This window comes from Aulostomus chinensis, chromosome 17 (assembly GCF_037954235.1).
Source record: "Aulostomus chinensis isolate RoL2024-O1b breed Wild chromosome 17, RoL_Achi_v1.0, whole genome shotgun sequence".
NCBI classification, from domain to species: Eukaryota; Metazoa; Chordata; class Actinopteri; order Syngnathiformes; family Aulostomidae; genus Aulostomus; species Aulostomus chinensis.
Genome location: NC_141336.1, coordinates 12730147 through 12757188, shown reverse-complemented (window position 1 = coordinate 12757188; position 27042 = coordinate 12730147). Strand labels below are relative to the sequence as shown.

At 41.0% G+C, this 27042-nt stretch overlaps 3 protein-coding genes across 8 annotated transcripts in view; 1 reads left to right on the top strand and 2 right to left on the bottom strand.

Moving 5' to 3' along the window:
• Positions 1–24086, top strand: part of LOC147246340 (immunoglobulin lambda-1 light chain-like) — a 41609-nt gene extending 17523 nt beyond the window's left edge. The window contains exons 3-4 of the mRNA XM_086182202.1: positions 21417–21451; positions 22128–24086. Of these exons, the coding sequence (XP_086038328.1) occupies positions 21417–21451; positions 22128–22453 (361 nt within the window). The 3' untranslated portion in view covers positions 22454–24086. The remainder of the gene's footprint in view (positions 1–21416; positions 21452–22127) is intronic.
• On the bottom strand, positions 1154–10523 carry elavl1a (ELAV like RNA binding protein 1a). 6 transcript variants are annotated; one of them, XM_086182201.1, is made up of 8 exons: positions 10390–10471; positions 8342–8401; positions 7171–7207; positions 6121–6301; positions 5510–5613; positions 4754–4916; positions 4384–4609; positions 1155–4032 (listed from the first exon to the last, which is right to left on the bottom strand). In XM_086182201.1, the coding sequence occupies exons 4-8, from the start codon at positions 6287–6289 to the stop codon at positions 3708–3710; spliced, it is 987 nt and encodes a 328-aa protein (XP_086038327.1). In that variant the 5' UTR covers positions 6290–6301; positions 7171–7207; positions 8342–8401; positions 10390–10471; the 3' UTR covers positions 1155–3707. The 6 variants fall into 6 exon arrangements, with proteins under 6 accessions (XP_086038324.1, XP_086038326.1, XP_086038327.1 ...); XM_086182198.1 differs by lacking the exon at positions 7171–7207 and having other exon boundaries at positions 1154–4032; positions 4763–4916; positions 6121–6322; positions 10390–10523; XM_086182200.1 differs by lacking the exon at positions 7171–7207 and having other exon boundaries at positions 1154–4032; positions 4763–4916; positions 10390–10523.
• LOC147246341 (tripartite motif-containing protein 16-like) lies at positions 13089–15306 on the bottom strand. Its single transcript, XM_086182195.1, has one exon. It carries the CDS (start codon positions 15105–15107, stop codon positions 13767–13769), a length of 1341 nt encoding a protein of 446 aa, XP_086038321.1. The 5' UTR covers positions 15108–15306; the 3' UTR covers positions 13089–13766.
• Positions 24087–27042: the final 2956 nt, after the last annotated feature.

Here is a 27042-nt window from a genome sequence, read left to right as displayed (position 1 = left end):
AAAAAGGCAAAGGCAAAAATTCTAGTAAAATCAGGTTGTGATTAATGAGATATTTCCAAAATAAAAGGAGCTGGGAACTTGTTCATGAAAATCACATGACAAGAATCATGTGAGCGTGCCAGGGCTCATGCTAACGCACGGATGAATGTGCCTTCGAACGGGTTTGTAGAGAAAGATTGTGTATATATATATATGTATACACACACATATATATATATACACACACACACACATATATATATATATATATATACACATATATATATACATACTTTTTTTTTTTTAGAATAAAAATTTCTATGCTTTTGAGGAAACATTCTCTGAAATGTGGGTGTACGTATGAAAGCGCATGAGAAATACATGTCAAAATCTATCAAAGGTTCAACATAAATGTGCATAAAATAAACAGATTTTTCCAGGCCAGTTCTGACGACACAGCCTTCATGCAGGCTTTCTTCTGGCAAAATCCTGGCTTTTTTCCTCAAGACCTGAAAATTGCTATTTACCAATTCCAATATTCACCAGGTTTTTCAAGACAGTTTGATCCGGAAATGAAATATATTGAGTTTTCAGTGTGAAAAATTAATTACGACTATTTTCTGAATATCCATCAATAAAATGTCAACATTGGATGAGAGTAGAAATAATGAAAGATTTAAGGATATGAATAAAATATAGAATACATGTGTAATTAAGAAAGTCCAAGTCACTGAGCTTGATAATTTACAGGTCACGCAGATTCTTTCATGCTTATTGGTCCATGTGATGTCCCGACACCATCGGCAGGGCAACTATTATTCATCACGTTCACGGACCGATCTTCAATCTGAAGTATTGCATTCCAAATGTTGCTTCAAAGTACCGAGGCACTCACAAGTGCAAAAATAGAAAAAATGCAGTAATTATATGACGCCGTTCGATATTTAGAGGTTGCATTTTATTGCTTTCGCTGGTTGAAGCCGAGTTTAGTTAATCAGTTTTTCTTTGGTGGAAACATAAGCCTAGTCTTCATGATACATTGGATTTTAACCTTTGATTACGTCCTGTGTAAAAGTAATATATATATATATATATATATATATACATATATATATATTTATAACTGATGATGTAGTGGAGAAAATGTCCATAAAATGTTTTCTCAAGGAACATTTGTAGTAACAGTACACCCACACATAGTACACCTTTTTTCCCCGCTGTCGGCAAATACAGAAGCTCCTGAAGACACATTCCATTGTTTCACTTTTGAAAAGCCACGTTGTTTTTATTTAAATGATCCAAATGTTAGAAGACATTTAATGGACTTCAACTTAGTGTCTTGTTCAAAAACCAAGAAAACAAATCATCCATTAAAACACTCCCATAAGAATGAACGAATACATTATCAATAAATATCTGTGCCTCCTCTGATGTAAAATACACCATCTCCTCTTATAAATTAAGGCAGTTTATTCTGCAAATTCAACAAATCGCTCGCATTCCAAACTGGTCTGCTGAAAAACACAAATGAATGACAATGTCAGTAGAAAACGGAAATTATAAAAAAGGAAAAATAAAAGGGTGACAGTCCAAGAAACTTCTCTTACCTGCTCTGAGCAAGTCACACAATATTGCACAATGTTAACATGGAAAAGACTCACTTAAAGAGCACTTTAAGACCGTAACCTGAAGCAAAGAAACGAACGACTCCTTCAAGAAGGGCCACACTGATCAAACAGATGTGTTGTGAAGTGTGAAGGGGAATTATTGCCGGCCTAAATCCTAAAAAAAAATCACTCAATCCTTTGCCACTTCCAGCTCTTTCAGTCACATGTGGGTCAGTCGTGGGACACCTTTGAGAAGATGAGCGTATAAAATTTGTCAAAGTAGCGATGAGAGAAGGGGGTCCTCCAAATGAGCAGCCCTGATTCAAGTTTCACTGAGACCCGAGCTCGACGGTTAAAATCCAATTAAGAAACAAACAAAGCAGTGAGCTCGGATCTAGAAAAGGTGTCTGACGTGAGCTTGAAATGGGGACCACAGCTGGGCACAGAACACTTTTGGTCTATGATAGATTAACTAAATGTAATCTGAAAGTAAATGCTAAACAGCAGAGGGTGTCAAAGGAGTCCCATATCCACAGGCAATCCTCATGTTTAAGTTCCAGCTGCTCTAGAAGGGGAAAGGACACCGCTTCAGTTTGCTAAGTAGAACCCAGTGGTTCGAAAGCTCCCGGCCATTTAAAAACTTTTGGTGCTGCTTTTCAAGTTTCACCATCTTTTAACCAACACTGGTCCTTTGTGCTAATTTTTGTTTATATATGTGTGTGTGGGTGTGTGTGTGAAATTTTTCAAACATCCAAATCTGTCTGACAACTTTAAAAAGCTTCGTCTAACAGTCTGTGTTTTTACTCCTATTTGATCAGGACTGCAGATTAGTTATGATAAAGAAAATAATAGAACAAAACTTCAAACCAAATCTTGAACTAAATATGAAAAGAAACAAACCAAACAAAACTTTCGGCAAAACAAAATTAAATTTAATGGTTTAAGTTCAAAGTGAAACAACCAAAACAAAAAAGAAAGAAAACAAAGCAAATATTAAATGAAATCATTAACAAAAGGCCATTAGTTTCACTCAAAACTTGAGATAAGCACTCAATAAAACAAAAAAAAAAACAAAAAAAAAAAAAAGAAAACTCAAAAAGAAAACAAAATAAAATTAAAAACAGCCAACTGAAGCAGAGTGACACTGCTCTCAGTCAGATATAAATCTTAGTACCTCTTCCCCCCGCCAACAAAACTGAACAAAACATGCAAGGTTACTAAATCAAAATCGGTTCACAACCTATTCCAGGTTTACAAAAATCAACTCTCTGCCTGCTTTTGGTCCATCGTATTTTCCACCTCATCTGGAGTCATTAAACTCCTCTGAAATACAACTGATAATATAACAGCAGACATTTCACATGTGGAGAACAAGACAACACTTCCCCCCAGAACTGGTCACATTGAGAACAATTAATCTGATGGGAGGGTGAGCAACACGCCTAGATTAACATCAAAAAGACTGATATTTAGAGCAACCTAAAACAGATGGGTGAAAAGTGCTTGGCTCTCAGACAGACTGGAGACACTGAGTGGCGCTGTGGGTCTGTGTGTCCACTGGGTTTAATTTAAGGCCTCTACTTCTACATGTGACGAAGATCCGGGACAGTGTACTGCTTTCTGAAACCACAGTCTGAGAAAAAAACCTTTAGACTGAACGCTCAAATACACGGGTGTGCGCACGTGCGCACACACGCACAGTCCACTGAAATGTTGGTACTTGGGAGCTCACTTCACAGAGCTGTATTTTTACTCTGAGTTTTTCACTATTTGCCAAAGCAGCACAGGCCTGCCTCCTTCTAGTCCTCACTGTTACACATGCAACACACATCACAATGTATCTCGGGAGGATGTTGTCCCTCTCCATCCTCTCCCTAAAATGTTTTACTACTGAAGTGTCCTCAAGCCCCAAGCATGAGTATGAAGATATCAAACCAAAAAAGAAAAGAAGAAAAGCCAAAACGAATTGTTCCTAGACACTCTTTCGGACAAGGTGCAGAAAAGTGAACATCTTATTGAAGTGTGAAAACACTAAAACCCAACAGGACTTTCCAGAAATCTTGCTGCTCTCTGGTGCAGCTTACTTCCCTCCCTTCTCTACACCCGATTGTCCGCCTCTGTCTACTTGTGGCCCTTGCTGGTTTTGAAGGACACTTGCAGTGTCTTGTCTCCAAGTCGGTAGCCATTGAGGCTGGCGATGGCCATGGCCGCCTCCTCGTAGTTTGTCATGGTAACGAAGCCAAAGCCCTTGCACTTGTTGGTGTTGAAGTCTCGGATCACTTTGACATTGGTGACGGCACCAAAGGGGCCGAACATTTGCCAGAGGATGCTCTCATCAGCGTCTTGGCCCAGGTTGTAGATGAAGATGCACCAGCCGGAGGTGGAGTTCCCTGGGACGCCCACATTTCCCATACTGCCCATGTGGTCAACACCCATGGGGGAGAACCTGTGACAGAGAAAGGATAAAGTTCCTGATACATGGGGAGACATTTAATATTTCTCCACCCAAACACCTTCAGTGATTATTTAATGACATCACATTCCACAGTCTAAAAGCAAATCTCTAGAGTGTGGCGCCCCTCAAAACTTACACCCTTTTGATTTTATGACATTTTTCAAATAAAATGAGAAAATAATATGACACGGCGTAAAATAACACTACCTCTTACATCGGCAATTGTATCATGATTGCAAAATATCTGCAATACACATTGGTGCAGCATTACGCCTCTGTTCTTTGTAAAATAAAGCAGCAGGTCACAGGTCATTCTGATGGAGTGTTTGTGACTTTGCTCACCTGAACCGCTGGGCCTGGTGGTGCAGGGGCCCCGCAAAGCGCCTGGACTGGTTGTGGTAGAGTTGTGAGATGATCTGTGTGTTCTTCACCTGGTTTGGGTTGGCGGCAAACTTGACGGTGATGGGCTCGGAGGCCCCTGGTGGTTTTTGGCCATTCAGGTTTTTGACAGCATCTTCTGCCTCAGCCCGCTTGTCAAACCGGATAAAAGCCACCCCGCGGGACACACCTAAATACAAAAGAGCAACTGGTGAATGTCTATTCCGACAGCACAACTGCAGTTCAAGAAAATTGCATTTCTTGTTTCGAGACATTTAATCAATGCATTTATGTGTTTCTGAAGTGAATTTGAAAAAGCAAGGAAGTCATTCACCTGTCGTACCTGTGCCCTGATCAACAAGTACACGGGAATTAATGATGCGACCATAACGAGAAAACATGTCCTCCACATCCTTCTGGGTCATGGACTTGGGCAGGCCGCTGATATACAGGTTGGCATCTTTAATTGTATCAGAGCTGGGCCGTGCATAGGACACCTGGTAACAGGAAGCAACAACAGCATGAATACACTCTCCTGACACATGTAGACTACAAGGTAATGAGAAACACAGATCAGAGTACAGATCTTTCTAAATCTTTTTATGAAGAGCACAATATTAGGTGCATAAGTTACCATAATCTAACAATACAGCTAATAAATTTGTCTTAACATTAAAAATACAACATTGGACTTAATTAAATAATAAAATAACCTGAATGCGTGTTTTTTTTTTTAGAAAACTCTTGTCTAACTACTTTTAGGAATCAAGTCTTCAATATGTGCTAAATAAAATTTGTGCAGTCAAAAGGATAAAAACAAAGTAGCAAGAAAAAAACAATAAAATTGCTAAAAAAGGAACTTAGGCATTAAGAACTTAAAATATGTCGATTCAGAAGTGTGAAATAAGTTAAATTAAAACTCAAACTTAGACATGTCAAATAGGGCAGTAAGTGAGCTGTAAAAGCAGTATCACTTCCTCGGGCTGACATGTACTAGCTAGTTAGCGGACAGCACAGGAGCCACAGGAGAGTTATATGACAAAATGACATCTTTGGTTTGAGAATTGTAGAACACCTTATTGCACGTTACCTTGATAGTTTTGGACTGTAGCCTTAGTCCATTCAGTGTACTGATAGCTCTGTCTGCATCACTAGGGTTAAGATAGTTAACAAATCCGTACCCTAAACTGTGGCCTAGAGAAAAAAAAAGGAAAACAATAAAATAAAACAAAAAAACGTTGTATAGTTCAAAAAAATCTGCAAACAAATATTTAAAAACAAAAACAAATCTCAACATTGCATGCTAGTCTAAACAAACAAACAAAGAAACTGTCTTAAGTTTACCAGGGTTGGGCTAGTTGGAGTAAAGCAATATGGTCTTTGGGGCTAAAACCTAAAGTAGATCCAAATCAACATGGGATATTTTCAAAATAAAAACATTCTAAAATCATCTGTTATAAAAAAAAAATCTTTTGCTGCTATAGTGCAAATAAAGTAATTTAAAAAAAATCAGTGATCCATAAAGGAAAGAAGATTTAAATTAATTAAGCCATGAAGCAGTGCCACCGCTGGTACATTCAGGGGCTGTTCAACATGTTTTGCTAAGTCTGCAACATGAATTCCTTGCCTGTTACATCTAAGTCTTGTGTTAGGCTTCGATCTGGTACGTCACAGGCGTTATCGCTCTAGACTGATGCATACCTGCGACTTTGTCTCGAATCAGCTTGGCAGACTCCACCTCGCCAATGCTGCTGAAGAGGCTCCGCAGCTCCTCCTGCGTCATGCTCTGAGGGAGGTAGTTCACGATCAGGTTGGTCTTTGCGTCCTTCCCCTCCTCCCCTCCCATGTGGTCTTCATAACCGTTCGACATGTCATACACCTCCTGCAGGTCGGCCAGGTGAGCCAAAAAATTACAAAGCAAAGTAAGCACGCAGGGTCCAAGCAACTGCACATGAAAGTCATGAGGGGACTATGACTGGCTATTAATTTTAGATAACCTAAAATAAAAAATACATTAAAAACAATTATCTTCCCATGTATTGAGTTTTGACTGCTGGTGGAATAATTACCACGAACTAATTACCACTGAAAACAGGCAAATATACCCCCCGCCCCCCCACAAAGTGTTTATCAATCACTTGTGCAAGTAAACAGTTCCGGTGTATTTCTTTAGATTTTCTGCTTTTTTTTCTTTACAGATCCCTGCCACAACTTTACCATTTTAAAAGCTGCAGATGCCACGCACCTTCATATCTGTAATATTTTTGTGCCATCACACCTCTAATTGCTTCCATTTGATAAAAACATCACTAAGCCAACAGTGGACATGTTTTCCAACTGTTGCTGCTTCTTCTTCTTCTTTTTTAAATTGTACAAGAGGTTGCGGTTCATAATAGGGATGCACAAGCCTGGAACTAGAGTTGGACGGCTTTCAGCATAAAAACAGAGCTGAAAAGCACACAATAAAAACACTTACTCTACATGCAAATGATAGAAACTGACTGACACTTAAAACTCCATCTCCCCATTGAGCCTGCCTACTTTGAGGATGCTAACCAAGAGAAAGCGGATAAGGCTGGTTGGCAGAGCTCGGAGCCACGAAGTAGCCTGCAGCCTCTCCTATCCTCCCTTTGCTGCTGCATTCCAATGCTTATGTTAGATTAGTAAATTAGTATGTAGTTAATGGTTAGTTAGTATGTCAGACACAGCTGGATTTTCAGTGGCACATATTTAGAAGAATTGTATTTGTACCTCTTTCCAGTAAGAGAGCACTTTTTTTCTGGAGTTGCTTAAGTAAGAAAAAAGAGAAACCAGTAACCTTGTGCAATTTTAACTGTAAAAAATAACTGTAAACTGTAAAAGTAAAAATTTCTCTAATTATGAAAATAAAGGTTACCATTGAAGAAAAGTTGATTTCTATGTTTTTAGATTCTATCAAGTTAAGTTCTTGGACAGAAAAATACCATCAGCAAAAATTAGACTTCGCAGGTCCCATGGACAGAAAAATCTGAATAGGCCAAGAAAAATACAATCAGTGCATCTTTACTTCCTAATTTAGTAGAATGTAGCCTCTATAGAGTTTCTGGAAATTTTTGGTCATAAAAGGTTCAATGTCAAAAAGCAGGGTTTGAATTTCTAAGGCCACATAATCAAGACTATATCACATAAGCATGAGACTGGAATTAAGTGGCAAATATCCCTCAGTGCAGTGACCTATCCAACTTCAAATGAAACCAGTGGAATGTTATGAAATATGAAGGACAAACAAAAAGGTTTAATAAGTACCCTGTTTCCCCAGATTAACACAATCATCAGTCAGACTGTGGTCAAATTAAAAGCTTCAACATGACTTCAATATACTATGTAGTACTGCCCATACAAAACATTGTGGTTGTGTCATGATTGTTTTTAAAACGCTGCTTCCTCTGTATGTTAGCAGTGTCTCCTAGTGGACACATTTGCTGGTTGCTGATGTGGGATCAGGCCTGAAAAGGGAACCAGTCCAGAATGCCACCTGACAGAGAGGTCCATTCATGCAAGAGAAGGGTTGTGATTGTGTATTCTGCTGGGTAAGATGCACTGCCTGGGAGGATGAATGAGGGTCCTGTATAAAACAGGCAAACATGGCCAAAGCTGGTGGGAACCGGCATGTAAGTGTTTTTCTGATTTCTGGTGATGCGCTCTTACTCTTGAAAAATTTTCATGTGTCACAGTCATCACAAGTTTTCTGTACCATTTTCACAACTGTGAAAGAGGCACCGCACAGACAAACAAACAGTTGAGAATGCTATGTCATATCTTGGATTTCGATTTATGGCTATAAAATTCCACACTCAAAATATACCTGACGACATATAAAAATTTGTTTGATGAGATCACATGACAGTACTGTTTAAAATTGGAGCTAGGATCAAATACTCACTTTCAAGTACTTAATGTGTCCTCGACGAACTGCCATGAAGACACTTCACTGCTCCTGAGGCTGAAAAGAGATGAGACAAAATCAAACAGCTGCTGGATGGATGCTAAGAAAGAAAAAACTGGCAATGAGGCAGAGCCGGTATTTGTGACTTGGATTGTATTTAGTTTTCAATTTAGTAACCTCAATCCTTGTTTTTCCTCACATATACTTTAGAACAATAGACCAGCTTTCCCCACAGAATTTGATTATATTTGTGGCAGCAAAAAAAGCAGAACAGTATTTGTGCAAACACTAGGAATTCTGCAAAGTATTTATCAACTGGTATAGGACGGATTTTTCTACCGGAGCTTTTACCTACCACATCCAATTCATGTGGTAGTGGAGAACTGTCTTCCCTGAGTCAAGTGCAAGAACATACGCACTCCCCCTGAAGCTCCTAACAGTATTAGCAAAGCTATACAGTGAAAATATTGTCCCAGGAACATTTCTAGAAAACCGTGCACTTACATCTCTTAAAGGCTCTATCATCTGAATCATAAAAAGCACCGGATCATTAAATAATTACAGACTCCATTCGTAGATGGATGATTTACATCTCTTCATTTTGCAACGATTATGTTCCATCTCACCAAACTGATGGCCACTTGGTAAATAGTCATGTATTGCATTTTATGATTAAAATAAGCTTTAATGTGGTGCTTAGACGTAAAGCCATTTTTCCATCTCATGATCTGTACATTTTTAGAATGTTTAAGCAAAACTAACTGAACAAAATCTTCCTTTAATGTGCAGTTATCAGCATTTAGGCCAAAAAACACTTCAAACAAAATTAGCCATGTTGTCATCATTAGGCATGCCGACCTCAAGATCCAATGTGTTTCTGACCTGTCCTGAAATAGTATATACTGGTATTGTTCATCATGATTGCTATGTATTTATTATTTTTATCATAGCTGCCAAAATTTTTTTGTTGCTACACACAAAATATAATCAGGGAGAGACAAAAAATAGTATTGCACTTTGCACATGTGGTATATCGCGTCAGTTTCAAATGAATTAACAAGCAAAAGTTTAGTACAGAACTGACATTTAGGTAATGTGAATTTCAAGGGTTGAAAAAAAAAATCTAAGAATGAATATAATATCTTTTGATGTCAAAATTTAACAAAGTATACAACAATAAATATCTCTGTCATAATAACAGTACAACTAACGAAAATATAGACGAACTAGTGAAACATCGTCAATTCAATCGAGCTTTTAAACATTTATGTAAGGAGCACCCGTCAGTGGAAATCATGGATTTGGAGTGCGAGGTCAATGTGCATTTTTAATGAATGATTGCATCGCAATGTCATGTGTCCTAGGGAACAGCGATGGTTACCTCATTCGATGAACTTTTTTTAACTAGCAACTCACCCAGAAAAAAACCTATACTATAAAGACAACAGATTAATTGTTGTGGAGTGCAAATTAAAGTTGGAAACAGCCGATGTTTTCGTTTCTTAAATTTGATACATTAAGAGTAGATTTAATCCAGATCTACTCTAACGCCATCATCCAGACCCGAATACCTGTTAATTATAGATATAAAAGACTTATAACACAATTCATGTGTAGCTATCTTACTCAGACGAGTACGAGGCCTTGCGAAGATTAGCAAGCTAGCTAGTGGCTTACTAACGTAACTCAGCATGACTGGGAGAGTCAGTAGGTAAACAAGTTTGACAAATTAACACTTCTGTGGCCATTTCCAAGCATTCTTAACTGAATATTGACCAACAACCTTCGTAGCATGGATATACATCGCTCCAGGCTCATATCAACTGGGCAATGTGAAGCACCGCGCCCCCATTTTGGAGATCGCTAAATCTATGCAGTTGCGTCCTCGCGCCGAAACCCCAGCGGCCTGCTAGCAGGCCAGCGTAGCTAACGTTAGCCACCGCTAGCTAACTCGAAGGCCGCAACAGCAGCCATTCACATTTGACAAACTTCAATGCATCTCGATATTCCCTTAAGACGCTCCATGTCGACATTACAGGTCTTACCAGCTTTTTTCAGGTGCTTGGTGTTTCTATTCTTTTGTCCTGTTTTAAACTTTCTTGGCGACGTTCCCTTCCCTCCAAGTCGATTTCTGGCGTTGCGAAGACACGGGGACCGCCGAGCAAGAAGCTTGATGACGTCACTGACCACGCCCACTCATGTTGGGCCCTCCTCTGCAGAGGACACTGTATACATAAGACCACAGCACAAACGAGATACAATAGAAGGGTGTCAGATTTTACAGAAATGAAATGGTATTCAGTTTGTATTTAGTTTTTCCTCTTGTAAGTAAACAATCCTGTGGGCAAATGCAAGAAGAAAAAAAACAAATACAGGCAGCAACACATGTATTGCTACACGTACACATGTGTAACAGCCTTAAACTCTGTAATAGAATAAACAGGGGATCAGACACCAGAGGAAAGGGACCGTCTACAACTCTACAAATATGTTTCAATACCGTCACTTCAATACAATATAGTTCCATATCACTTGACAATATCATAACCACTAAATAGAGAAGGGACCATGGCAGCCTGGTGAGAACATCTGAAAAGTTCAGTCAATGTAATGTGTGTATCATGAACGTATTCATGGCTAATTCTTGTGTTGACTCATCAGCCTGAAAAGTGAAATGTTTACTGAGGGACCATTTCATCATGATGGCAACACTTACAATGAATAAGGCAGAATCTAAATATATGTGATGAAGACTATTATGGGCAGACCACTGAATATTTTTCCCTCATGAAATTGTGACGAGACAACATATCATCTATTTGAGTCACACAGTAAGGCACAAAAGAAAATGGGAACATGAGTTTTTCGTGTGATGAATAATAAAAAGAATGAATATTAAATATCCTTCTACTGTTGCAAGATGTGCATGTTGCACATTAATTAATTAAAGTACTAAGATGCGTATGAGATAGCTTTTATTGTGATTTGGCGGAAACCAAATAAAAATGACTGGACTTGAATACTTTGAGTATGTCAGTAAATTAATTTATAAAATGATTCATCCTGATTTATTGAAATTTGTTTCTGTTTTGGTTGCAGCTCCATTCCTTTGTGCACGTTTGTGGTCAAACCCTGTCAAGTAACTCATGAGGAGATGAACATACCAGCAAGTTGATCCTGTAACTAAAGAACCCTTCTCAGTTTGTCTCAGTTATTTTGGTTCATTGTGGTTCTGCTTGGTGACTTTTGTGTGTTCACTCCAGCGTCGTCCTCACCAGCCCTCCACAGCTGCAGCACTTTCACTTCTGTCAAACCGAGGGAGGTTTTTGTACGGCTCTATTTCACTGTGTGATCCTTGCAACACCATGGGCACCAAGACAGAAATACTCTCCAATATCTTCAGCCTGAACACCACTGATGGTCAGAGTGTATTGAGAACCAGATCGAGTGCCACTGAATCGAGACGGCATTCCAGAGAACAGAGTTGATGCCCTGTATATCAGTAGTTTAGGAGCTTCTCCAGGTTTTTGAAGGTACCAACTGAGATCAGCTCCAATATTTGAACTCCCTGTGGCGCTGATGGTCACTGTCCCTCCAAGACTGACAGACTTGGATTTGTCCGGCTGAGTCAGAAAATCCCCGGCAGACGACTCTGGAATGTGAAATCATGGATGATATCAACTTGAATTAGTTTTCACAGCCTTCCAATCCATGAAGACCAGATTAGAAACAACTGCAGGACATTCACAGCAAAAAGGACTCACCCTGAATCAGCAAACCCAACAGGACAAGCAGAGTTACTGGCAACTTCATCCTGGTAGAGTTTTCAAAGTCAGCTCATGAAAACACTTGAGACTTGCTGGCAGTGAAGAACTTTAAAAGTCTGGGGAGCAGTGAAGCATCAAAGTCATGCAAAACACATCTGGGCACACCTGTCCTTGTGAAACTGAGAGGGCCGGAGGGACGGGGGCCACCTCTTCCTGTGGACTGACTTGCTGCTCTCAACAGACTCAAGGTAACGTGGGACACAAGACCAGAAGAAACATAACTTGGATTTACACCATCATTCATCTTAATTGTACTGAGAAGAATATTTGTACTACAAGAAGAGTTGAGGACTTGAAGATGAGCAACTGTCTCCTGTGGTGTCACTCCTTTACAGTCACTGATAAGGTATAAAATAACCAAGTATTATTGACATAAATTACATCACTTCCGATTGATATGATTTTATTAATTCTAAGTGCAAAAAATAATGTAAATATAACACAAACTCTCTCTGAAAAATCTCTTCTTCCAGGATTCTTCTCCTGTTTCTCTGTCAGTTTCAGAAGAGTGAAGCTGAAACAAATTCCCTGATTGCAATGAGCTCTGTTGTTTCCCTCTTTTCACTGTGATTTTTTTCAGATTGTTAATATATTTTTAAACATTCTGTTTAATCTTTCAGATGACAAGGAAAAATACATTACAGAAGGAGACCACATTTTAACTAAAATATAAGTATTTTTATTGGAATGTTATTGTATAAAAGGTCTTTTCACTTCTGTTATCCAGTGTTAATTGGAATGGTATTACCTGGGTTGTCATTCACATTGTATTTTCTTCATTTTTATCAAATTAATGATCTTAACAGGATTGACATGTAAGTAACAGGAAAGACAAAAGTCACAGGGATGATGGGAATCGTTCTTCAGAAAACTTCATATATTAATAGCTTGTGAAAAATACTGCATTTATTGTTGTTTTTGTTATATTTTAATAGTAATAGAACAGTTACAGAATCATTGACATTTAAAACTTCGACAAATGTATTGCAAATGAATGTTAACAAGAAACAGCTTCGCTGCTGACAAAACAGAAATTGATGAAAGTGGGTATCATTCTTCAGATTTGAAACATTGTAAACTTGTACAAAAGAAATACTGTATTTGTTGTTTTATAGTTTCACAGTAATAAGTTCTCTGTCTGGTGGGACGGTGGTGCAGTGGTCTGCACTGTCGCCCCCCAGCAAGAAGGTTCTGGCTTCGAGTCCTGGTTCCAGCACCGGGTCTTCTGTGTGGAGTCTGCATGTTCTCCCTGTTCTTGCGTGGGTTCTCTCTGGTACTCCAGCTTCCTCCCACAGTCCAAAGACATCAAGAGAGGACGAGGCTGATTGATGCTCTAAATTGACCGTAGGTGTGGCTGAGATGTGCTGGTCCTGCAATGGACTGGTGACCTGTTCAGGGTGAACCCCACCTCTCGACTGAAGGCTGCCCCTCCCCAGCCCTTGACAGGATAAGCGGTAGAAGATGAATGGATTGAGGGATGTTTGCTGCGCTGTTGAGTCTTTCCAAGCCTCTTTTCCAAAAAAAAAATTCAAAGAAAAATGGCTTTGAATTCCATGCGTTGATGAAAATCCCCTCCTCTCAGCTTTGATAACTGCTTACTGAGTCTTAGTGTTGATCAACTCAGCCGTGTCTCCAACGTTCCTGAAATGGAATCCAGCATGGGGAGGCTGAGTGAAGTTGGCCTCAGTCCTGTAGAGTAGATCCATGTGTTGATTGTCCCTGATGTTGAAGAAGGCCAGCTCTCCTGCGTACTGATCCAGGTACACTCCGATTCTGTGTGACACAGGACCTGTGGCCATCGCCACGACGTAGTTGTTATAAAGCACCTTAAAACTTTGGTTGTCACACGTCAGAGCCCAAGATGTGCCGTTCTGTCCCAATCCACAATCCAGGCCTTTCCCTGCTCTGCCGATGTCCTTGTATGAGACTGCCGTAGTCCCTGCAGCTCCCGTCCACTCCACCTCCCAGTAACAACGGCCAGTCATGCTCTCTCTGCTGAGGACCTGAGGATGATGCCCGAATCTGTCTGGGTGGGGAGAATAAGCTTGTTCCTCCGCCATGAATTTGGCTGCTCTATTCCCCTCAGAAAGGAACAGCTGTGCGTGGGCTGTGTTGGGATCCAGCGTAATGGGACGAGAATACTGGAGGAATTCCTCTCTGGTCCGTGGCTGCGACAGCAAAAACTCTGTTTGAGACAGCGTCTGCGTGATGTGAAACCCCCAGTCCATCAGAACGTTCTCCACTGAACTGAGGGTGTTTGACGCAGCTGCTTTCACATCATCAAAGTAATGAAGAGGAGTGTTTTGGATGTGAGGTCCAGTTGGTCCTCGGTGCTTCATCCCCTCATCTTTTGTCATCTCAAGAATTTCCTTCCTGACCTTTTTGCGGACCTCTCTGATCCGCCTCAGTTCAGCGTACTGCTTGGCCTTAATTCGCTGCTTCACATCAGCGCGTCTCCTCTTGATGGCGTGGATCAAGTCAGTGAAGTTCTTCTCACTTTTCTCCACTGCCTGATCAGCAGACAGGTTGATTGCTGTCACCTCATGCTGGAGCTTCTTGATGTACGACTTTCTCTCCTCGATTCGCTTCTTCAGCAGGTTGTGCTCTTTCTTCCTCCTTTCTACCATGATGTCAAGTCCTGGACGGTCAGGATTTTCAACCATATTGATCCCGTCTTCAGAAGGTGAGCCCGTCTTCTCATGTTGCTTCTCACACGGCTCAACCAGCGTGTGCTTTTCAAAGGCGGGGGCTTGAAAATGAGGCTTCAGGTGTTTGTCACAGAAGGCGATGAGACAAAACAGGCAGTACTTGCAGGCTTTCAGCTTCCTCCCAGTGCACACATCACAGGCCACATCTAGTGGTCCAGCGTAGCTGTGTTCAGAAGGAGCCTTGTGGAATCCAGACTTCTGAAGCTGCTCCACCAAATTTGTTAACATGGTGTTTTTAGCCAGGACAGGCCTTGATCTGAAGGAATGCCAGCATTGGGGACAGCTGACAGAACGTCCCTGTTTCCAGGAGTTTTCCAAACAGCTCAGACAGAAGCTATGTCCGCAGGGAATAGTCACCGGGTTCTTGTATATTCCCCGACAGATGGTACAAGAGATGGCATCTGTGTACAGCTGAGTTTGGCGTTGCTCCATTTTTCTCTCACTTGTGACTGGTCACCGAATCTCTTATAAGGGAAAGAAAGATGACCAGTCTTGAGCCACATCCTTCGTTGCATTGATCTTACAAACATGGAAGACGACAGATGGCTCTGACATCTCTGACTCCTTCCTGTCAGTGATGTCAGAATTCACTCTCACTGATCTGAGACTTGGATCAGGGCGCTATTACTCTGATCTCAGGCTTTGATCTAACAGTTTTGAACTTTGACTTTAGGAGGTATTCCTCTGATACCTGCAGAACCTGTCTATGCATTCATGTCATTCCAAATATCAACTTTAGTCAATCAATTTCATCAGGCTTTTTATTTTTTTGCCGTAAACTACTGTTCTTTCTGCTGCCCTGTTGAGAAAAAGCTTCATTTCCACACAGAACCAACAAGTGGGTCAGAATGTGCGAAAGAACCAGTGCTTTTTATTTCCCCTTTCTTTCAGAGTGCAAGTTGTTTCACACAAAGAGGCACAGAGCATTAAAGCAGCATCAGATATTTCAGATCTATCTTTTATACAGACCTTTCATTCGCGAGTACAGACGGAAAAATCGGATCAAATTTTAATTTTTTTTTTAAATGAACAGGAAAATATACATTTTAGGCCTTAAGATGAAGACAAAAATAAAGACTGTGCCATCTACATGCAAGAAAAGGGGCTTGAAGCTCGTCATCAGCAGGTCCTTTCTGACCCAGACGCAGGTTTGTTTTGAGCTGAATGAAAAGTTGGACATATTAAACGTGCTGGACAAACAGGTTTTCACTTCAAGAGTGACTTCTGGGATTCTCCAGTTGAGAGCATCCAGCTCATTTCTGTCTATTTAAAGAAGTAAAAAAACAAAAACAAGAATATTTCAATGTTCCTGTCAGAATAGTTGTGACGAAATGTTTTCTGTGATATTAAATGTTAGAAAATATGTAGACACATTTATGTTTTCTTACTTTCAGGTTTTTATGATCATGAAGTTTTAGCCTGATGTAGAATTGTATGATGGTGTTGTGACCTTTATACAGAGCAAAAAATGGTTGTCAGTCTATTAGTGGTGGCCCTACGATGGACTTGGGACCTGTCCAGGGTGAACCCTGCCTCTCGATGTAGCCGCTGGGATAGTGACCCTTAACAGGAATAAGCAGAAGAATGGATGGGATGGATGGATGGAAGTTCTTTGTCTCTCCTCCATTGTTTCCTCTCCCATTCAGGGTACTCTGCCCTTCGCTCTGGATCTTGGGGTCGTCGAGCAGAATAGCGCCTTTCCTTTTCTGCTGCACTTAATGACGTAATAATAATAATAATAATAAAATAATAATAAAACAAAATCATAAAAGTGTGTAGAGGCATAAATATTCATCAAAAACATGACATCATGTTTAGCCAGAGAGTAAGACAGCAGCCTTAGTACTCTCTTCATACAGTAAATATTAGAGAAATATTGGAAAAGTTACTGAGGCTCCAGTTAATGCTTAATGCCCATAGTGCTCAATATGGGTATTAGCTCAATGCTACACACAACATTAGTTCCTCAGATTTTTAAAAGTTAAGTTAAGATGTTTAAAAACTGTGTGAGAGAGAAAAACCTGGTTCATGTCACTCCTGTTACTGTAGGATCGTAAACACTTTACTCTGGGAAAGTAACAGGAATGACAGGAACAGGGTGGACGATTTCAAGCTAATTTGTCCCTCGCTAGCTAATGGTTAATGTCACAAGAGCAGATGTCCTATAGTTTGAAAAGACAATACTTGTAGATAGAAGAAGAAGAAGAAGAATATTAGAATTTAATTCATATATATATTCATTCATTCATTCATTGTCTTCCGCTTATTCCTTTCTTTTAAGGGTTGTGGGGGGGCTGGAGCCTATCCCAGCGTCTATGGGCGAGAGGCGGGGTTCACCCTGGACAGGTCGCCAGTCCATCGCAGGGCCAAGATACAGAGACAAACAACCATTCACACTCACAGTCACACCTACGGTCAATTTAGATTATCAATAAGCCTCGTCCCCTCTTGATGTCTTTGGACTGTGGACCAGGACAGAGTGTGTGCCATTTCTACAGTTCTGTGACACAAAGATGGAATGTCAGCGTCATGGAAGAGGGGTGAGAATTCGCGGAGGAAGGGGATGGGGACAAACCAGGGACAGAGGAAGAAGAGGTGAACTACATTTGCAAATCCTTGATGAAATTAGGGCGACACTTGTGGACAATGTTGTGAATCACAGCATCACAATGGCTGAAGCTGGATGACGAGTGCAATCAAATGTAGGGAGAACCTCAGTGAATTCCATCATTCAAACATTTCGTAGGGAGAACAGGTATCAATAGTTTTGGACAGTAATCCAATTCTTTATGTCTCATATTTACCCTACATTCCTATAATTTTACTCTGCAACACATCAGACTTCAAGACAACCTTGCAGAGGTTGAAAGGAGCCTGTTTTTACTCCACAACAAGAGGAAGCCATTTGTGCAATGGTGATTGCAAGCAATCCAAAAAGATTGAGAGAGATTCAAAACGCTGTTATCGATGATGACAAAATCTTTGGCAATATTGAATGTGTTTCAATCACAACGATTGACAGAGGGCTCAGGAAGAATGAAAAGCGCATGAAAGAACTTTACAATGTGCCACTTGAAAGGAACAGTGAAAGAGGGAAGGAGACCCTTCACCAGTGTGTACAGGTAAAGCTTGAGTGTGCGTTCTAGGTGTACTCTAATGTTCAACACTGTAAACTGTTCTACTTTGTCTAGTTCCATGCAGTACACTTAATATTTTGATTTGATTGGCAGGCCTGTGAGAAATCTATGGCCAGTTGGCTGGGAGCGAGACTGTGTCAGTCATCAGGATCTTCTTACCACTCAAACTGAAGCAATCCCTTTCCCTGAAGCTATGGCCTGCTGCTTGACAACCAATGAAAAGAGAGAGGAGACAAGCTGTATTTCCTCCATTGTGGCCCCTTCCACATGAGGAAGATGGTGCAGACAGACAGAAAGGATTGCTGTAGTGTTGGCTAATTTTTTTGAACTTCCATTGCACTGTGTTCAAAGTAAAAGGCCATCCATTGTCCTATGGTTCCTGCTGGGGTCATCTGGTCGGTCCTAAAGATGACCCTGATGGTGATATACAGTTAGGCCCAGAAATATTTGGACAGTGACACAAGTTTTTTTTTTATTTTCACTTTTTACGAAAGCATGTTCAGGATAAAGTTATATAATCAATATGGGCTTTAAGTACAGACTCTCAGCCGTAATTTGAGAGTGTTCACATCCAAATTGGAGCAAGAGTTTAGGAATTACAGCTCTTTAATACGTAGCCACCTCTTTTTCAAGGGACCAAAAGTAATTGGACAATTGACGTAGAAAACTGCAAAAAAACAAGAACAAACAACAAGGCTGCATGTACTCTTCCCTCGTTAACCTGTCATCAATTAAGCAGTTAAAAGGTCTGGATTTGATTCCACGTGTGGTGTTTGCATTTGGAAGCTGTTGCTGTGAACACACAACATGCGGTCAAAGGAGCTCTCAATGGAACTGAAACAGACCGTCCTGAGGCTGAAAAAAAAAATCCATCAGAGAGATGGCAGAAATGTTCGGAGTGGCCAAAGCTACAGTTTGGTACAGTCTGAGAAAAAAGAGTGCACTGGTGAGCTTGGGAACTCAAAAAGGCCTGGACGTCCATGGAAGACAACAGTGAATTCTTTCCATGGTGAAGAAAAACCCCCTCACAACATCCACTCAAGTGAAGAACACTCTCCAGGAAGTAGGGTAGTATCTGAGTCTACCATAAAGACAAGACTTCATCTAAAAAACACAAAGGCTTCACCACAAGGTGCAAACCATTAATCAGCCTCAAAAATAGGTCAGAATTGACTTTGCCAAAAAACCAATGGAGACCATGGACTGGTCAATTGGAGGCGGGCATTCACAACCAATACGCCCAGCCTCCCTCTCATTCGCGAGCCACCTGCTAACACTGGACCAGCGGAAGGTGCGAGGAACTGCACCAGAACCAAAGCCTCAAAGTCAGGTGGGAGAGGCACCCTTGCCTTACTGGGCATAGTGTACCCTTCTCCTCAAAGCAGGAGGCAGGGAGGTGTGGATCCTCCAGCAACATGATCTCCAGGGCTACTGCTGCCAGATTCAACACCTCTTGGACCTCGTCTAGACCGCAGGATGCCCTTGCAACCCTGAGCTGTCTGTACAACAGGGAGTGGTGTGGGTGGATTTCATGAATGTTTTCATAAATCATTACGTTGGAATTAAATTTGTCTGCTGCAGAGTCTCTGTCTGTGCGTCTTGATTATACATTAAAGAACAGAAGATGTTTTCATTCAAGGCCTGTGGGATCTGGAGAGATACTGAAATGATTTGAGTATGGAATTAAATGAAGTCTGAAAATGCTGCAGATTGATTTGTTGAATGTTTTGTTGTCTATATGTGTTGGCCCTGCGATGGACTGGTGACCCGTCCAGGTTGAACACGCCTCTCACACGAAAGTTGCTGGGAAAGGCTCCAGTTGCCCCCCCTCCCCCCATCTAAAAAGGATAGGCGGAAGCAAATGGATGGATGGATACTGCAATACTTTGAGTGTGGAATAAAACACATTTTTAAAAATGTTGAAAATAAACTTGTTGATTGTTTTCGGGGCGTTGTTTTGTTTGGTTGCATCTCCATTCCTTTGTGCACATTTGTGGTCAAACCCTGTCAAGTAACTCATGAGGAGATGAACACACAAGCAAGTTGATCCTGTAACTAAAGAACCCTTCTCAGTTTGTCTCAGTTATTTCAGTTCATTGTGGTTCTGCTTGGTGACTTTTGTGTGTTCACTCAACCGTTGTCCTTGCCAGCCCTCCACAGCTGCAGCACTTTCACTTCTGTCAAACTGAGGGAGGTTTTTGTACGGCTCTTAATCACTGTGTGAACGAGCTACTGCCATGGTAGCCAAGACAGAAATACTCTCCAATATCTTCAGCCTGAACACCGCTGATGGTCAGAGTGTATTGAGAACCAGATCGAGTGCCACTGAATCGAGATGGAGTTCCAGAGAACAGAGTTGATGCAGAGTATATCAGTAGTTTAGGAGCTTCTCCAGGTTTTTGAAGGTACCAACTGAGATAAGCTCCAATATTTGAACTCCCTGTGGCACTGATGGTCACTGTCCCTCCAAGACTGACAGACTTGGATTTGTCCGGCTGAGTCAGAAAATCCCCGGCAGACGACTCTGGAATGTGAAATCATGGATGATATCAACCTGAATTAGTTTTCACAGCCTTCCAATCCATGAAGACCAGATTAGAAACTACTGCAGGACATTCACAGCAAAAAGGACTCACCCTGAATCAGCAAACCCAACAGAACAAGCAGAGTTCCTGGCAACTTCATCCTGGTAGAGTTTTCAAAGTCAGCTCATGAAAACACTTGAGACTTGCTGGCAGTGAAGAACTTTAAAAGTCTGGGGAGCACTGATGCATCAAAGTCATGCAAAACACATCTGGGCACACCTGTCCTTGTGAAACTGAGAGGGCCGGAGGGACGGGGGCCACCTCTTCCTGTGGACTGACTTGCTGCTCTCAACAGACTCAAGGTAACGTGGGACACAAGACCAGAAGAAACATAACTTGGATTTACACCATCATTCATCTTAATTGTACTGAGAAGAATATTTGTACTACAAGAAGAGTTGAGGACTGGAAGATGAGCAACTGTCTCCTGTGGTGTCACTCCTTTACAGTCACTGATAAGGTAATAAAATAACCAGGTATTATTGACATAAATTACATCACTTTGATTGATATGATTTTATTAATTCTCAGAGCAAAAAATAATGTAAATATAATACAAACTCTCTCTGAAAAATGACTTCTTCCAGGATTCTTCTCCTGTTTCTGTCAGTTTCAGAAGAGTGAAGCTAAAACAAAAAAATCTTATTTACTGAATTAGTTTCATGATTCTTCTTGAAAACTATCCTTTAATTTTTGCCAAGTGATTATAATTTCTGTAAATTAGAGAAAAAGTAGATTTTTTTGGTAGAAAGTTGCTGCCTCACAGTGCAAGAGGTTTTTGCACGGCCACTAAATGGGTTTGTATCACTGTGGTTGAGTTTTGGTGGAGGAACTAAACTCTTCATTGACTGTAAGTACCAGAGATTTTCATTTGATGTTAAATGTAGCAGAAGTTCAAACAAACTGAATGAAAATATGATCAAGTATGTTGTTTTTATGTTGCTGATGATTTATGAAGAGATTTTGATCTCAAATCATGAAATGGAAACAAGCTTCATTCTTCTCATCATGAAACAGGATATAAAACAATTGATTTTTGTGATAACTTTTTTGTATTATCTGCTGAAAAAATATTTGAAAGTTCAAAATGTTGAGGTTTTTGGGATTAAAAACTATATATGAGCAGTTAGTTTTCATTAATTTGTGCCACTTTTTAGAGCAGAATTGTGTTGTGGATTTTTGTCCACCAAAAGGTTTCATGAATAAAAGCAGCAAAGTTTTCTGTTCTTGTTCAGATGCTGTGAAAAGGAAGTGAAATAAATTCTTAACGGAGGTTTAAACTGGGCTCAGTTCTCCTTCAGATGGCAGTTCAATCGTCAAGGAAGCTTCTGTTATTCTCTGTCCCACACGATGACACAGACATGAAAACATCACGTTGATCCTCTAACTGTTTTAGTTGCTTTTTCATTTCAGTCATGAGGCTGATTAGTGAGATCATCAGTGGTTCAAGTGTTTTATGTGATCAAACAGGTGAGATCATTTCCATCAGTTGCATTGATTCTCTCTCATGTCTGCGTTTCCTCCAGTGGGGGTGGTGCAGCCCACCCTGACCGTCCTCCCCCCCTCCAGAGAGGAGCTGCCGCAGGGCACTGCCACAGTGGTGTGTCTGGCCAGCGGAGGTTTCCCCTCAGCCTGGAGGCTGGGCTGGAAGGTGGGGGGCAGCAGCAGCTCCTCAGGGGTGACAAACAGCCAGGAGCAACAGGGGAAGGACGGCCACTACAGCTGGAGCAGCACCCTGAGCCTCCCTGCTGACCAGTGGAGGACAGCAGGCTCAGTGAGCTGTGAGGCCAGCCTGGATGGACAGACCCCCGTCACTAAAACCCTGCCGGAGCCCAGCAGCTGCTCCGTGTAGAGCTTCAGTGGCTACACATCCTGATGAAGATACAGAGCTTCTCCTGTAACTGCAGCTTTCATGACTCTTTTCTGACTGGAACTTTCCAATATTCATCTTCCTTTGGTTCTACTTTGTGTTCTTGTCTCTTTGAATCAAGCTGAACTTTAGTTGTTTCACTCTGAGAGAAACTTTTCATTCATGGAAATGTGATGAGAACATTTGACATCAAATAAACCTGAGGATTCTCATCAGCCAGAGGTTTTGTATGATTTCATAGTGACTCACATTTTAGATGGAAATACACTCTTGTATATTTAACATTTATATATGAAAACAAATAGGCTACACGGTGGTGCAGTGGTTAGCACTGTGGCCTCATTGCAAGAAGGTTCCGGGTTGGAGTCCCGGCTCGGGCGCGGGATCTTTCTGTGTGGAGTTTGCATGTTCTCCCCGTGCCTGTGTGGGTTCTCTCTGGTACTCTGTCTTCCTCCACTGTCCAAAGACATGCACTTTGGGCACTAGGCTGATTGGATTCTCTAAATTGACTGTAGGTATGAATGTGAGTGTGAATGGTTGTTTGTCTCTGTGTGTTGGCCCTGCGATGGACTGGCGACCTGTCCAGGGTGAACCCTTTCTCTCGCCCGTAGATGCTGGGATAGGCTCCAGCCCCCCCGCGATGACGATGGATGGATATTAAAACAAATGTTTAATTCCTTAATGTAGTGTGGTTTTACTGAATTTCCCAATCATTTGTAAAGCCCACAAATAATCTATTTAGAACATTTTTCCTCTTAATCACGTAAAATGTTTCGCAAAGGAGAAGAAACTTGAGAAAAAAGTTTACAATCCCTTTACATACATGTTAATACATGATAGATAGATAGATAGATAGAATGATAGATAAATAGACAGACAGAGAGAGAGGTAGAGACGGAGAGAGAAATTTTTACGTTCATGTTTGCAATGTGAGCATGTTAGCATGCTCATGTTAGCTGATGAGATAAATACTGATGTTGAGGCTGAGGTTCAGATGAGTTTGATAGCACATGTGTGTTCAGGTGGGTTCATGATCGTGTGTGTAAAATATTATCTTGTATGGATTTGGGTTTGTGGTGAGGAGGGAGACCAACGCCAATGTTTGCTTTTAGACAAAGGCACAAACAGCAGGGATCCAGCTCATGTCTGTTTATTATTGAACTGGTTCTTTCTGACAGGAAAGGACAGAATATAGAAGGTGAGAATACATTTTTCCACACAACCCACACATCATTATCAAACAATTGACAATCGAAACAAACATTGCTCAATTTAATAAAGGATTAGACCTAAAATATGAGTTACGATGTTCATTAGAAGAGGCAAAGAGTTTGTGGAACAAAAGGGTTCACTCACAACATGTATGAAGCTCAACAATGGGGACTGCCTGCTCCTTTGTCCTCAAGTAGGAAAAGAAAATTCCCCCAGGTGAGCGAGCAGCTGAAATAGGTTCGCCTGCTCCACCCACCACTCAGGTGAGATGGGAGGAGACAGGGGCGTTTGATGGAGGCAGGTTTTTTTTTTACAGTGTGTGTTTTGGTTCTTGACAACCTAAACTGTTCAAATGACATCATTCTTCTTCTTTATTGCATGTTGGATGTAATAAACCCTTCAAAGTCTCACTGGGAACATCAGTCTGTGGTGTGATGAACAATAGAAAAGCTCTTGAAGCACCATGGAATTTTAAATTACCTGGTTGTTGTCCTTGTATTTATTTCATTCTCCTGTTTCTGTCTGTACAACAGGGAGAGGTGAGGGTGGATTTCATGAATATGTTTCAAATAAATCATTCAGTTGGAATGAAATGTGTTGTCTGATGCAGAGTCTGTGTCTGTGAGTCCTGATTATACATTGCAGAAGAGAAGATGTTTTCATTTAAACCTGTACTATCTGGAGGAGATACTGAAATGTGGGACGGCATTTGTGGTTCATTGGTCAGCACTGGCTTCTCACAGCAAGAAGGTTCCAGGTTTGAGTCCAGGCTCTGGTATGAAACTTTCTGTGTGGAGTCTCCATGTTCTCCCTGTTCCTGTGTGGGTTCTCTCTGGTACTCCAGCGTCCTCCGACAGTCCAAATGCATCAAGAGGGGTGGATGGATGGATGGATACTGCGATGCTTTGAGTATGGTACTCAAAGAATTTTAAAATAGTTCAATATAAACTTGAAGATTGTTTTTTTTTTTTTTTTTTTTTTTTGCATCTCCATTCCTTTGTGCACATTTGTGGTCAAACCCTGTCAAGTAACTCATGAGGAGATGAACACACAAGAAAGTTGATCCTGTAAATAAAGAACCCTTCTCAGTTTGTCTCAGTTATTTTGGTTCATTGTGGTTCTGCTTGGTGACTTTTGTGTGTTCACTCCAGTGTCGTCCTCACCAGCCCTCCACAGCTGCAGCACTTTCACTTCTGTCGAACTGAGGGAGGTTTTTGTACGGCTCTATTTCACTGTGTGAACCTTCCACCGCCATGGGCACCAAGACAGAAATACTCTCCAATATCTTCAGCCTGAACACCACTGATGGTCAGAGTGTATTGAGAACCAGATTGAGTGCCACTGAATCGAGACGGAGTTCCAGAGAACAGAGTTGATGCCCTGTATATCAGTAGTTTAGGAGCTTCTCCAGGTTTTTGAAGGTACCAACTGAGATCATCTCCAATATTTGAACTCCCTGTGGCGCTGATGGTCACTGTCCCTCCAAGACTGGCAGACTTGGATTTGTCCGGCTGAGTCAGAAAATCCCCGGCAGACGACTCTGGAATGTGAAATCATGGATGATATCAACCTGAATTAGTTTTCACAGCCTTCCAATCCATGAAGACCAGAGTAGAAACAACTGCAGGACATTCACAGCAAAAAGGACTCACCCTGAATCAGCAAACCCAACAGGACAAGCAGAGTTCCTGGCAACTTCATCCTGGTAGAGTTTTCAAAGTCAGCTCATGAAAACACTTGAGACTTGCTGGCAGTGAAGAACTTTAAAAGTCTGGGGAGCAGTGAAGCATCAAAGTCATGCAAAACACATCTGGGCACACCTGTCCTTGTGAAACTGAGAGGGCCGGAGGGACGGGGGCCACCTCTTCCTGTGGACTGACTTGCTGCTCTCAACAGACTCAAGGTAACGTGGGACACAAGACCAGAAGAAACATAACTTGGATTTACACCATCATTCATCTTAATTGTACTGAGAAGAATATTTGTACTACAAGAAGAGTTGAGGACTGGAAGATGAGCAACTGTCTCCTGTGGTGTCACTCCTTTACAGTCACTGATAAGGTATAAAATAACCAGGTATTATTGACATAAATTAAATCAATTTGATTGATATGATTTCATTAATTTTAAGAGCAAAAAATAATGTAAATATAACACAAACTCTCTTTGAAAAATCACTTCTTCCAGGATTCTTCTCCTGTTTCTCTGTCAGTTTCAGAAGAGTGAAGCTGAAACAAATTCCCTGATTGCAATGAACTCTGTTGTTTCCCTCTTTTCACTGTGATTTTTTTCAGATTGTTAATATATTTTTAAACATTCAGTTTAATCTTTCTGATGACAAGGAAAAATACATTACAGAAGGAGACCACATTTTAACTCATATACAAGTATTTTTATTGGAATGTTATTGGATAAAAGGTCTTTTCACTTCTGTTATCCAGTGTTAATTGGAATGGTATTACCTGGGTTGCCATTCTAATTGTATTTTTTTCACATCTATCTAATTAATGATCTTAACAGGACTGACATGTAAGTAACCAGAAAGACAAAAGTCACAGGGATGATGGGAATCATTCTTCAGAAAACTTCATATATTAATAGCTTGTAAAAAATACTGCATTTATTTTTGTTTTTGTTATATTTTAATAGTAATAGAACAGTTACAGAATCATTGACATTTAAAACTTAGACAAATGTATTGCAAATGAATGTTCACAAGAAACAGCTTCCCTGCTGACAAAACAGAAATTGATGAAAGTGGGTCACATTCTTCAGATTTGAAACATTGGAAACTTGTACAAAAGAAATACTGTATTTTTTGTTTTATAGTTTCACAGTAATAAGTTCTCTGTCTGGTGGAACGGTGGTGCAGTGGTCTACACTGTCGCCCCCCCAGCAGGAAGATTCTGGCTTCGAGTCCTGGTTCCAGCACTGGGTCTTCTGTGTGGAGTCTCCATGTTCTCCCTGTTCCTGTGTGGGTTCTCTCTGGTACTCCAGCTTCCTCCCACAGACCAAAGATATCAAGAGAGGACGAGGCTGATTGATGCTCTAAATTGACCGTAGGTGTGGCTGAGTTGTGTTGGTCCTGCAATGGACTGGTGACCTGTTCAGGGTGAACCCCACCTCTCGACTGAAAGGCTGCCCCCCCCCCCCAACCCTTGACAGGATAAGCGGTAGAAGATGAATGGATTGAGGGATGTTTGCTGCTTACTGAGTCTTAGTGTTGATCAACTCAACCGTGTCTCCAACGTTCCTGAAATGGAATCCAGCATGGGGAGGCTGAGTGAAGTTGGCCTCAGTCCTGTAGAGTAGATCCATCTGCTGATTGTCCCTGATGTTGAAGAAGGCCAGCTCTCCTG